Source organism: Festucalex cinctus, chromosome 18 (assembly GCF_051991245.1).
Source record: "Festucalex cinctus isolate MCC-2025b chromosome 18, RoL_Fcin_1.0, whole genome shotgun sequence".
NCBI lineage: Eukaryota > Metazoa > Chordata > Actinopteri > Syngnathiformes > Syngnathidae > Festucalex > Festucalex cinctus.
The window spans coordinates 11158766-11172551 of NC_135428.1; the positions used below are offsets into that span (position 1 = coordinate 11158766).

At 45.0% G+C, this 13786-nt stretch overlaps 3 protein-coding genes across 5 annotated transcripts in view; all 3 read left to right on the plus strand.

Annotated features, from left to right (window-relative positions):
* Positions 1-13786, plus strand: part of abhd11 (abhydrolase domain containing 11) — a 27007-nt gene continuing 13221 nt past the window's right edge. The window contains exons 1-4 of one of the 3 annotated variants that reach the window (XM_077505088.1): positions 1-97; positions 11661-11939; positions 12256-12424; positions 13226-13318. In XM_077505088.1, the coding sequence (XP_077361214.1) occupies positions 12342-12424; positions 13226-13318 (176 nt within the window). In that variant the 5' untranslated portion in view covers positions 1-97; positions 11661-11939; positions 12256-12341. Of the gene's footprint in view, positions 98-11660; positions 12425-12950; positions 13131-13225; positions 13319-13786 lie in introns of those variants that run through there. The other 2 variants (XM_077505087.1, XM_077505089.1) reach the window with 2 other exon arrangements.
* On the plus strand, positions 4441-9097 carry LOC144006315 (claudin-4-like). Its single transcript, XM_077505096.1, has one exon. The coding sequence runs from the start codon at positions 6474-6476 to the stop codon at positions 7146-7148; it is 675 nt and encodes a 224-aa protein (XP_077361222.1). The 5' UTR covers positions 4441-6473; the 3' UTR covers positions 7149-9097.
* On the plus strand, positions 9280-11114 carry LOC144006317 (claudin-3-like). The gene has a single exon (XM_077505097.1). The coding sequence runs from the start codon at positions 9521-9523 to the stop codon at positions 10163-10165; it is 645 nt and encodes a 214-aa protein (XP_077361223.1). The 5' UTR covers positions 9280-9520; the 3' UTR covers positions 10166-11114.

Sequence of the window (13786 nt, forward strand, 5' to 3'; positions counted from 1 at the left end):
CCTGCTGACACAACATATTAGCATCAGCCTGTTTGTCCCATACAGACGGTTAGGAACTACAGTACAAGGCTCAGAGTGAAGACTGTCAGCTTTGAAGGCAAGTGTGTGCGTTCATTTTGATTTTCACCTTTGAACATTTGAGAAGAGATCATTTTTTAACCTTAATTCTGTCGTGCGAGCCACCAGCCACTCGCCGCTAGCGGCAAGTTGCTAGCGACCAGCCTCAAGCGCCGACTATTGTAATCAAGAATGCGTCATTCATTTGTGATTTTTTTTTTTTTTGGCTTTTTAAATGAACAGTTGACGGTGATTTGGTTTTATGTTGATGGTGGCAAAATAAGGTGGGAGGATACCAACTTAAAACTACAACTGTTAGTGACAGTTACAAAGCAGACGATATTCCGCCATTTGCTGGTTAGCGAAGAATAAAGCGGGTGGGAAATGTTGGTACTGATCACATTCTGGTCAGAATACTGGAACAAGGTGTCCTTCTGAAGCGAATATATGCAGTGTTTAAGAAGAAATACTTCATAGCTTTAAGTAAACAGCATTAGATAAAAATAACATCAAACACAAGAGAGACTTTTGACATTTTGGGCTTCATTAAATGTTCCCTAGTGAGACAACCCAGGCCAAATGACATCACGGATCACAAATGGGTCAGAAGAAGAAGAAGAAAGCGTTCATAGTGTCGCCTTTGAAACGATCTTTTCTTCTTGAAGTGTTAGTGGAGGAAAAAAAATTAATGATGTTCCTTTGTAGCTGCAACATCAGAGCTCTACAGAACAGAGGGCGCCAGTCATAATCTCAACGTTTTCAACTTTTGTTGAAGAACCAAGAGGAGGAGGCCCCTCCAGTGGCGAGTCATTCATCAAATCTTGTTGACAGGCGTCCAGAGAATGTCAGCAGGGGTCACCTGGCTGAGTCAGCGAGCAGGAAGTACAAGGCCACGCCTCTCGTAACGGTGGCGCCAAGCGGCGTGTTTATTGACGTTTGTTGAGTGCGCTCGTAAACTGATGTGACAAAGAGCCCTTCATGTGTCCACGGGCGGCTGCGGAATTCCCCAGTACACTTCTGAACCCTTCCGGAAGCTTCAGAGTCATTCATGGCCTGCTGGTTGTCAGTCTAAAGCAGCGCACCAACAAGAAGCCTTCTGATTGATCAGCCCTCGCTTTTGAAAAATAACAAACAGCTGGTCAATGTGACAACAAGCGACGTGCAAACGTGATGTGCAATTTACATTGAATCTGGATTGAGCTGGATTTGGCTTGACAGCTCCTTACCGTACAAAAAAAATGTAACACGTTCAACTCCAATATGAGAAGATTGTGGAAAATCTCATCAGAATGCTACAGGGAGTCTTGCAAAATGGACACCCTGTTCTTCTGCATTTTCTTTGCAGCTGTGCAAGAGCAGACAAAGGGCACACAGGCCACATGGAGGCGCTATATTCTTTAATCTGGCCTCTGAGCATTGACTAGACCTAGACTTTCGACAATTATCTCAAATCAATCCCAAAGAGCATTCAAGAGCTGCAGCTAACGCACGCTAACGCACACGGCTGTTGAGTTGCTGACCTGAAGAAAGAGGTCAGGCCATATGGGGATTTAAAAACAAGCAAATTAGCAAAAATGAAAAATAATAATCTCATTTTAAACTGCGCATTAAATCCTTTATTTTTTTAAGATCAGCTTTTTAATATATTTGATATACTTTTTTTTCTTTTCTTTTTTTTTCAACAATCTCCAAAAGAGCTGGCTCACTGTTCGCTGGTCCTTACCAACAAAAGATTGCACACATCTGCGCCCGAGTGACACCAGCTGCTAGCAACAAGTCAATCTCGTTTTGAGTCTGTTTTGATGGAGTGAATCCTTGGAAGTCATCCTAAAGGAAATCTAGGTACAGAATACTACAGATGATGAATTTTTCAAGCTGCATACTAGGGGTGTGCTCAATCGATACGGCAATATATCGTTGCGGGCCTCATTACAATACACTTATCGATACGCAGGCGTCAGAATCGATATTGCTCGTTAACTTTAAATAGGCAGTTAACATTTGCCTTTGCAGCTTGCATTGTACCTAAAAAATAAAAACCAGCAGCATTAATTGCCTTCAATTAGTGCAAAAATAGCTCACCAGTGATTGGACACTGTGTCTTGCTAAGAAAATTTAAAGCAGAAGAAGAATATCAACATTTATTTACTTATAAACTTAACATTGCACATGTGTCTTTGTACCAATTTTCGGATGTTTTGTTGAAAAAACGAAATAGAATGCGTTACATGAAAAAAATGCTGTTTTTATTTCCCCAAATATTACAAAATAAGCACATTCTAGAGCTGTAATTTTAATACTTTGATATTTTTACTCATATCGGCTCATACCTATTAATAAATTTTCCTGGTGTGTCTGTGAAAACTGCTCCTTACTCTGCAGTACGTACATATTTAGACCAGGCATGCCGCTTGGTGGTAAACCAGAAGAGCTACTAACAAAACCATTTTTGTTATCCAGCATAATACACATATCCTTTAGGTATACATATGACTGTTATTATAAAATGCAAGTTAATGAATGTGAAATATCGGGATATGTATCACCTTGAAGATCAAGTATTGGGATACATATGTATCGCGATACGTATCGTATCGTGAGGTGGGCGGCAATAGCCAGCCCTACTGCATACAAACAACTATTTATACAGCGCTTCACAACAGCTGCAGCTGTAACAAAGCACTTGACAGAGCACTACTACTATGTCTATGTTACGTCAACACATATGATGGAAGCGTATTATCATCGTGTTGTTTTGTGTGTGGAGTTGAAGTCGTTTACGAGCTGAGTGAAGGTTTCGATGACCCCGGAGAGCAATGAAGATTTCCAATAGAAACTTGTTATCTTGTTTCACGGCAGGGCGGACGACTGCTCGCTCGCCCAATCGCTTGCTCACACCTTAAGCCAGATCGGTAAAGTCAAACTGTTTCGAATTCAACGTTGACGAAATGGGCACTTTTACAATTTACAGCGTTGCAGTGTGCACGCCAGACCAGCAGTTGATGCTGTGGAACATATGACAGACATTAAAGTTGGTTTAGCACGATTGTGGTTAGCACATCTGCCTCACACTTCTGGGGTTCACGGTTCAAACATTAACTCTGAGTTAACGTCTAATCCCTGTGTTTATGTGTTAGCATGTTAGCTTCATTCAAGATGAAAAAATTGTACATTGGTCTTTGCATTTTGTGCCTGGACATCAGCTGGTGACATTTCTATTTTTTGTCCAGTGAAGTAATAGTGTTGCAGTGTGCATGCCAGGCCACTTGGTGGTAGTCAACGTGGAGGAGCGAGCCAGTCTCTAAAAGCAATGGGGTATATGCCACGGAAGAGGCGGGACGTGATTTTGCAAAACAGTTTATTTCCGGTCGGAAGCACAATTATTTTTGACGCACCCCACACACCGCAAACCGAACCGGAAACAAACTGATGTGCAAAGAACAGTTCCGCCTCTTCCGTGGCATATACCCCGTTCCAGCTTTTTAGTGGCAAGTCCAAATACGGCCGGCGGATCAGCCATTGTTCTGCTTGGCTGTCATCAAACGGTGTTGTCGCGGCAACCACGTGTTGACATTTGAAACAATGGCGGACAGTTTACGACGTGACTCACAGCCTGCCTGACTTGATAGCGTCTGACATGATAGCGTTTGCCATCGCGCCACATTGTCGTGTCAACAAACAAGTTAGCAGCTCAATGCTATGTTCCGCTTACTTTTCATTGAAGTCGCATGAGATAACAGACGAATACATTTCCAATAGTTTTGCCAAACCCACACACACACACTTAAGCCTCAGAGCACTTTAGGTAGGGAGGGAAAGTCAGAAGTATTTTGCAGCTAAATTTGCACTGGAAAATTGCACTGATATTTTCTTTATCAGAATCACAACCATCTTTTTTTTTTTTCTTTTTTGGTACACAAATGTAGACTTCGATATTTTATCCAGTCAGAGTTTCTATGTTGCATTGTTAATGAAATTTGCTCAGGGCCTTGAAAAGAAAAGCCCACCAAATGATATACCACATTGGCGATGGGAATGTTTTTGTGACCAGTCACAATTCAAATTCACTGATCCTTGGTGACATCAGTATTTTTCCATCCTCTGATTAGTTGGTTGGAAATCTGTTGCTATTAGAGTAGCAACGGTTCATTAATTAAAAAAAAAAAAAGATTAATCTGTCAAATGTTTTTAGATGAATGAAATGAAAAACCCCCAACATTTTTTAATTTCCATCCCTTGATTCAAAACCAGGACATTGTTTCGAAATCAGTCCAAAAGTCAGCCACAATGTTGATGATTGTTTTCTAAGGTAAAAGCTCATGTTTGCAAGTCTTATCGTGATTCAAGATAAACATCATCAGCCTGCTTTCCAGGAAGACTACAGAATTTGGATGTACTGTTGAGAGGCCGTAATACCGACAATTTGAAACAAGTTCTTCAAACGATTAATCCATGATCAAAATACTTCATCCATGTTCAATTAATCTGATAATTGATTAGTTGTTAATTGAAAAATGGTTTGCACATCTATTTTATAAAATTATTCCCATAATGAAGTCGGGTGAGTCCCGACTGAATGCACACGTACCAAATACAGATTGTAGGACATCATAAATTGTTCTCTTATTCGTAGCTACTGTTTACGATACGGTAATATCAGAGTAATACATAATAAATGGATGACAGTTTATGATTGTGGTTGTGTTAGTCAGTTCTGGTGGTGTTAGTTCGCGTCCAAAACGAGAAGATAATTTACGGTGAACGGCCTTCTATCTATCTTATCGCTTGTTAGCGAGGCTAGTTAGACCGGCGCTAGCTAGCAAGAAGAGGCGCTCGCTCTGTGTGTGTGTGTGTGTGTGTGTGTGTGTGTGTGTGCGTGTATGCGTGCGTGCGACCCAACTCAATCGCGATTGTGATTGCGTTCACACGTATGCCCAACCAAAGTGTGTCACGCTCGCTTCATCACCTGACCTACTTCTCGGTTCTCCAACGTGGAAGTTGTTGAACTTCCGCTAATTGGTGAAAAAGTCTTTGTTTGTGGAGTGACAGACGCTTACGTTTATAAGAACAGTGCATCCGTATGCAGACATTTTGTGTGTTCTCATGAAAAGAAGCTACGTTGACCCATTTCTTACAGAAGCACAAGAATGTTGGCAGGAAGGAACGCCCGCATATAAACTGTCACACTTCAGGTTGCTCATTAACCAAAATGTCACTGTGGGACACGGAGTTGTCACTCGTCACAACAAAACTTTGGATGGAACAATGCAAGGGAAAAATGCCACATTGAAGGCTCAAAAAGTGATCAATGTTCCAAGTCACACGGCTCAATCGCATATAAATCTCAAGTCCAAACCTTCAACTCTAGATCTCAGGCATGGACTGTTGTGGTTGTCAAAGTTGCCCTCTATTCAAAGGCCTGAGAAGGAACAAGGAAGTGGCTTTGTCTTGGGCAAAGTCAAGATAGAGTTTCTCTCAAGTCGGGTCAAATCCTATCCAAATAAGTCAAGTCAAGGCAGTCTTATGTGCATGATCTGATCTTCCCGATGTTGATGTTATTTGCCAATGGGTCTATGTATGCAAAACACCTCACAATGTCTCAAGTCAAGTAAAGTCAAATCAAGTCCTGAGCCTTCAATTCTCAGTCCATAAAAAGTCTCATTTCTTTGCAAGGCAAGTCACCTCATTGACACAGTCTTAGCTGTCGATTCTGGTCTTCATAAAGAGAGAAGGCAAACCAAGACGAGGGGTTATATCTAGAGCATATTTTATACATGAAGCAACTCAAAACGACTCGACACAAACAAACAAATCAGCTAAAGATGTTCACAGGCAAAGCAAAGAGGTGTGCTGACTAAAGGTTGGTACAGTGACAGTGATTTGAACAAAGAAGACTGATCAAATCTGGTCTTGATGTTATTGGCTAATTTGTATGTGTTAGTAATTCATAAAAATGGCAACTCCAGTCCTACGCTTAATGTTTAGTAAGTGAGAGTAGTGGTGGTCAGCCATCAATACGAAAGAAGCTGGACGCTGGATGATCATTAGCCAGTGACACCAATAAAAGCACATGCCCGCCGTTACCACGGGCGAAAGGTCCACCTATAAAGCAACTGGCTTGTTTGAGAAGCGGTAGAAACTTCACGCCCAGGTGGTAAACCAGGACAGCAATCGCCTCATTGGTCCGCTCATGTCATCTCGGCAGAGGGTTGGGTGCCTGAGCAATAAAAGCTCTTTCAGATAAGGAATCCGCATCAGAGGGGACCAGGAACTACAAGACAAGGAACGACCTGACCAAGAACAACTTGGACTGCAACAACGTGGACAGAAGCAGACGTTATCGGCGGAGGAACCAGAACAGTTGACCCCAGCTAGGATCTTTGCGGCAACCGAGGAAGCAGAGTGAACGTATCACCATGGCGTCTTTTGGACTGGAGCTGGCGGGCGTGTCGGTGGCGGTGTTGGGTTGGGTCCTGAGCGTGGTGAGCTGCGCACTGCCCATGTGGCGGGTGTCGGCCTTCATCGGCGCCAACATCGTGACAGCGCAGGTGTACTGGGAAGGTCTGTGGATGAGCTGCGTGTTCCAGAGCACGGGCCAGATGCAGTGCAAGGTCTACGACTCCATGTTGGCGCTGCCCCCGGACCTGCAGGCGGCGCGCGCCCTCACCGTGGTCTCAATCATCATTGGCGTTCTGGCCTTGCTTATCTCCTTAGTGGGCGCCAAGTGTACCAATTGCATCGAGGACGAAGGCGTCAAAGCCCGGGTGACCATCACATCTGGTGCCGCCTTCATCACGGCGGCGCTCGCCCAGCTGGTGCCCGTGTCCTGGTCGGCCAACACCATCGTGATGGAGTTCTACAGCCCCGTGGTCCTGTCGGGACAGAAGATGGAGATCGGGGCGGCGCTCTACCTGGGCTGGGCCGCCGCGTTGCTGCTGCTCGTCGGCGGGGCCATCCTGTGCTGCAGCTGCCCCCCTCGCGAAGAGAAGGCCAGCAGGTACGGCGTGCACCCCCTCAGCCGCGTGGCCTACTCGGCCGCCCCCGCCAGGTCCGTCGCCCAGAGTTCCTACAACAGGAAGGACTACGTGTGACCGACTTGTTGTTTGGCACGGATTCTTGTCTGGACAGACACTCGTGTTGATATCGACTGGCGACTGTTCTTCTTGAAGCTCGCATCAGGAAAGAACCGGTCAGAACCAACATGAACCACATAGACCCAGTTAGCTGAAGGACCCTGTGTGATATTCTGGACCAGTCTGGAGCCTTTTTTTTTTTGTATTTATTTGAGTGCTCAGAGCTTTTGTAGCTTGTGTAGACACGGTCAACCTGTTCTTATGTGGTGTTGCCACGGCGACAAGGATGTTTACTCTGACCATCCAAGTGGGAATCGCACCATGGACAGATTTCGTGATTTGAATGTTACAATCATCTTTTGTTGGGAAAAAAATATGCAAATTGGCTAAAAGCAAAATGATCTGGACGTTGACCACTCCAATGTTATCTTTTGTTGATGTTTTCGTGCCAGATATAAAAATCATGTATACTCAATGACTTTTTAATAGTTAACATTTACTGTAAATACAATGTGACATTTTGAGAAATGTTTGGTTTTAAAACGTTTTTTACATTTCACTGCAGTTTCCACTGAGCTTCATGTTCTTTGTGGGGGGGTCTCTCATTTTCTTGTCTTCAAGTCACAATCTTGTCCAATAACTTTTATAGTCGCATTATATTTGACATTTCCCCTCATCCTGGAAGTGCTTGCTTGTTTTTAAAGTTGAATAAAGACTGTATTTTCTCCCGTGCCTGAATCAACTTCCTTATGCCCAAAGAACGTAATCCTGCTTTGCATATTCAAACCCGTCAGCGGCTGAAATGTGAGCAGAAAATCAAATGGGTCGAAGTGAAAGCTGCTCCAGTCCAGAAAACTTGATGAGATTTTCCATCCATCCATCCATTTTCTTGATCGCTTATTCCTCACAAGGGTCACAGGGTGCTGGAGCCCATCTCAGCTGGCTTTGGGCAGTAGGCGGGTACGCCCTGATCTGGTTGCCAGCCAATCGCAGGGCACACAGAGATGAACAACCATCCACACTCACAATCACACCTAGGGACAATTCAGAGCGCCCAATTAACCTGCCATGCACATCTTTGGAATGTGGGAGGAGACCGGAGTACCTGGAGAAGACCCAAGCAAGCACGGGGAGAACATGCAAACTCCACCCAGGAAGGCCAGAGTCTGGACTCGAACCAGAGTCCTCAGAACTGGGAGGCGGACGTCCTAACCAGTCAACCACTGTGCCGCCCCTTAGATTTTCTGGACTTGAATATATTGGAGGATCCTTTGCTTAAAGTGTTGGAACTATTGAAACATGCTCATTAATCCGCCTATAGGGCGTTTAGCATTACGCTCGCAAACTTGGGTAAGCTATGTGGTTGTTTTCCATACACAAGTTTTCATTCTGGCTGTTTTGTGTGTAGTCTTCCACTAAACCTCCGCTGTGAGTGCCCTGAAGGTAACTACTTGAAGCCTTTTTGACCCAAATTGCAATGGTTCAGTTTTTGTTTGCTAACAAAAGTTCAAAATGGGCTGACGGCGCTTGTATCTGGAACTCCCAAGTATATGTCAAGGCGCCATTTTGAAGCGCATGTGAGCTGGTTTCTGAATGGACGAGACCAACTGACACCAAGAGGAGGACACTATCCGTGCGTGTACGTTTGGAGCGGGCTCATATTTACACTGGAGTGGTTATTCCGGTTTGTCCCTGAGCTTGGGATTGTTTTCCCAACACGGATGCTGTTGAGGAAGCAACAAGGCTGTGCTTGGCGAACGTGCACCGACGACTTGCCGCGTCGCAGCCTTATTGGTCTTTCTTCTAACACACTCTTATTATTATTTTGTTGTTGTTGTTGTTGTTAGTTGTTCTTATGCACAGTGCCTACCTTCCACTTTGCTCTTTCATGATTTCGCATTGCTCTTTTTCATCCTTCTATGTGTTAACGTTGTCTTTTACTGTTAACAAAACAGAGAATAGAGAATATGTCTGTCTGTCTAGCTAGCTAGGTGCTAGCATTATCTATTTAGCTAGCTAGGTGCTAGCTAGCTCTATCTATCTATCTATCTATCTATCTATCTATCTATCTATCTATCTATCTATCTAATCAAGGGAAGTTGTGTTTTAATTTCTGTTTTCCTTGTTCTCAGTGAGCCATCTTCTCACATGCACACACAAGCACACATCCTCCCCCACCCGCCCTACACAGGTGCAGGTGTGTGTTTTGTGTGGGGTGCTGTGGCAGGGGTGTGGTCCCGGCTGGCCCACTGTATAAAGGCCGAGCGTTTCCACGGCGCCGCCTCACAACCAGTCATCCATCTTCACAAGCCACCATCCGCGGTCACATCGGCAAGCCACAGTCCCCTCGCATCTTCCCGGGCAAAAGAGCTTGTCTTTGAGGCGCAGCCATGTCGATGGGCATGGAACTGGTGGGCATCTGCCTGGGCGCGCTGGGCTTCCTGATGTCCATCGTGACATGCGCTCTGCCCATGTGGAAGGTGTCGGCGTTTGTCGGCGCCAACATCATCACGGCGCAGAACATCTGGGAGGGCCTGTGGATGAACTGCGTGACGCAGAGCACGGGCCAGATGCAGTGCAAGGTGTACGACTCCATGCTGGCACTGCCGCAGGACCTGCAGGCGGCGCGGGCCATGATGATCGTGGCCATCCTGCTGGGCGTGCTGGGGGTGCTGGTGTCCACGGTGGGGGCCAAGTGCACCAACTGCATTGAGGACGAGGGTGCCAAAGCCAAGGTGATGATCGTGGCGGGCGTTATGTTCGCCCTGGCCGGCCTGCTGGTTCTGATCCCGGCCTGCTGGACCGCCCACGTGGTGGTGCGCAACTTCTACAATCCGGTCCTAATTAGCGCGCAGCGGCGGGAACTGGGCGCCGCACTCTACATTGGCTGGGGGGCTGCCGCCCTGCTCCTGATTGGCGGCGCCATCTTGTGCAGCAGCTGCCCCCCCAAAGAGGAACGCTACAAGCCGCCTAGGATGGCCTACTCAGCTCCGCGCAGCAACAACACCGCGTACGACCGCAAGGACTACGTGTGACGCTTGTGCATGTGCTTCCTCACAAAGACGACGGGAAGGTCAAATCTTCCTGGCCTTGATGCAAAATTGCAATTCTTTCCAATTTGATGCTTTATTTGCCCTTTGGAAGAACAAAGAACATTTCAAGAATCAGTTTCCATGTAAGCCTTTCAATTTGCATCATTAATATAATCAATAGAAGCTTCTTATTTCACGATATCTTCGCCTTGATCGGGCTGATGTCTATCATGTCTTTCTCACGTCCGTGTGTGCGTGTATGTTTGTGTATGTATCGTGTTTCACTGAAACTGTCTTAAAAAGTAGCCTGCTCTCATTTTACATTTGCTTCTTCCTCAGCACAGATTCACTTCTGTGTGTGCGCGTGTGTGAGAGCCCACAGTGTGGCTTCTTCACAAAGACTCCGGCATGAAGTTGAAATCTTACTGCTTTGCTTAGTTGTTCATTTTGTCCTCATTTCTGTTGGTGTGCGTGTGCGTGCGTCCGCGTGTGTGTGTGTTTAGTGGTGTCACGTTTCACTGAAACTGTGTGTTTAAAGCAACCTGCTCTCATTTTCCATTTGCATTTGTGTGTGTGTGCGTGCGTAATATTTGCTTAGAGCTAGACTGAAACTGAATCAGCCTGCTCGCTTGCCAGTTTCGCCATATTTGAACTTTCATCTTTTCTTACATTTTACATTTCTTCATTGTCGATTTGTCACCATGATTAGTGATTCTTGATCATATGAATTGTAACTTATTGTAAGAGCTTAAGTGTCATGTGAATTGTATTAGTTGTGACTTTTATGCTGTTATTGCTACTCTAACCAATTGCATGTATGTGTGTGCGTGTGAAAATGTGTTTATCGGTCCAAAGATGAACATTTCCATTCAAATGAATAACGTTGAGATGAAAGTTGTTTTTGTCTTGTGCTTGACTTGTGTCCACATTTCAATAAAAGGAGCTAAAACAATTTTGTTCATTTTGTTGTTGGCCTAATGTGCCCAAATCAAAAGTGTCATGTGTCCACCGAAAAGACGAACAACAAAAATAATGCTACGCTAACAGTTAGCTAGTTAGCAGCCAGATAAATCTACACTCTCATTGGCCAACTCCCAAGTCAGGGCCCGCCTTTTAAAGCCACACACATTCAACGTCACAGTGTAGAACATGATGGCGACCCCAGGTGGACAACAATAATAGTACCTTGCATGTTTTGTATTGGTAAATGTGAAGGTGCCGTTGCATGTAGGTGAAACGGGCTAGCAAAAGAGATGATGACCCTGCTGCAAAGTGAAGGTTATCACACGTTTTGTTTTTTTAAACCTTAATGTGTCCGTGACTTGTGCAAAACACAGCACTTTGCTTTATTATTATCATTATGGTCATTATTATTACCTCTGCCAGTGAGCTTATCTTCAATACTGTTTATCAGTAAAAACAACTTGGGCACAGTTGGAATGTTACCAATTTGTGTGTCTTTTGATGAAGTGTTGATGTACTTATGTTTGTGTTGCAGGTGGTTGAGATTGACTTGTGTGTGACTGAGGGTGGAGAGAGAGACGCGAGGAGTGAGGGCGCATGCGTGAGTGGAAGCGGAAGAGAGAGAGGGAGCCAGGGCGAGAGGGAAGCCTGGTTAGAGTAAAAGATAAAAAGTGTGTGAAAACTAATAATAAAAAGAAGACTACAGTGCGACCCTCTGTCTCCCGGTGCCTCCTTAAGCGACACGTGACGGGAGTTACCCCCGGAGGCGACTCCGGCCCTGGAGGAAAATCCTCACCTGTGCCTCCTGACCATGGTATGATGACTGAGCAGGAAAAGGTGTAACATTTGTGTTCTGTTTGAAATGTGAGGGGACGACACACAGCACGCAACAACAAAATCAACTTTTACTATCAGAGTTTGACAAATGTTGAGATATTGTCATAGTGGAGATAAATTGATGTTGAATTCTTCCAAAGGTGTCGACTTCAAATGTGCTGTACGACGTTATCAGCAGGAAATGTTTACTTTTACATCTTCAATTAAGAATGAAGATGGCATTTCAAACCTTTGCATTGCAATGACATGAAACTTGAGGAAAAACAGCTGGTAATTATTCATATGTACTGCAGGTGTATGGAGTGTTTACCATGAGTACTATCATCTCCCTTGAGCCTCATGCCGTCGCCATGGTGAAAGCCCGCGCCATCCCAACAGAATGGTCTCCCATAGCAACCAATGTTTGCAGCCTCCGAAGCAGCAAAACAAGAGCAGTGCTTCTCGTCATACGCTGACGCAAACGTAAGAACATGAGTGGCAGCTGAAAGTGAGCTTCATTGTCTGGATAAGTCCTGATGCCTTTCTTACAAGCATACATGTAGTGTACAATACTGTGTACCGGATGAGAGCAGTGTAACCCTCTGGCGCCACCTCGATGTTTGCAGAACGTAGCAGCAGCATGAGCAATGTGCTCAAGTTGTACAGAAAAACACAGTCACGATGAGAAATTAATAATTTACACAATCAGTTCTCAAGGTATTGAATGTATGGCAAGTGGACTGCTGTGTTGCATCCAAGCGAGGCAGGTGGGCATTCTTACTTCGTCAACGGGCCTACACTCAGAGCCAGAAATATTGCACTAGATAAGATTTGTTTTTTCTTTAAAAAAAAAAAAAAAAGAATATATATATATATATATATATATATATATTCTGCGTTACTACTACATGCGTTGATGTTGACCAAGAAGTAACCCCTGACGAAAATCAGTTGCGAAATTAGCAAGTTTTGATTCATTTCATTGTACATGTTTGTCTTGCCCTATGAGTGGAGATGCCCCCACCAATGTGGCACGAACGTAAGCACGTCGCGTAGCCGCTGGGTTGCAACAACGCACTGAGACCTGCATGTGACGTCATGACGCACGGGCACGCTCCCGTCTGTCCCCGCCCCCTCGTACGTCCGCGACTCCGCGTCTGACTGGCTAGCTTGCTTGATTGCAATTACGGTAATTTAGTTTCGTGTCAAGCTAGCGAGCTTTCCCAAGTCGTCGTCTTCGCAAAGCGTCTCCACCATGACCGCCCTGTGTCGCCTGGTCCACAGGACTCAATGGTCGCTTCTTATGCTTCCGAGCGGACGCCGGACGTCGTGTCGATTGCCGGCCGGCCGGAGGGACGCCAGCTCTGCCAGCACCAGGTAACAACCGGCTCAGGGTGTCACCCGGCGTCACATTACCGCTTGCTGCCATAGTTAGCTGCTTAGTTAGCCACCAAACCCTACCAAGCTAGCCGCGTAACATCCTTCATTCCGTCCAGCACCCAGCCCACCTATCAAGTCGTTGTGGATGTGTTGGTCGCATCTCACCAAAAATGTTGAATGACATACAGTTGTCCTACTAGCAGCTAGCTAAGCTACTGTTATGTTGCTAACAGGTGGATGAATTTTGCCAGGTTGTTACTCTTTCAAACGTCATATTACACTTTGAAGGAAATTTATATTCATTTAAAGTTGATATTCTGTCGAGTTTGGCTACTTTTTAGCCAACTGGTGATAACTAGAAATCTACAAATGTCCTTCACAATTTCAGCCTGTCAACCCTATTTATAGAAACACCTGTGAATATTTATTGCATCATCTCATTTCACTTGAATCGTCTTAAAACAG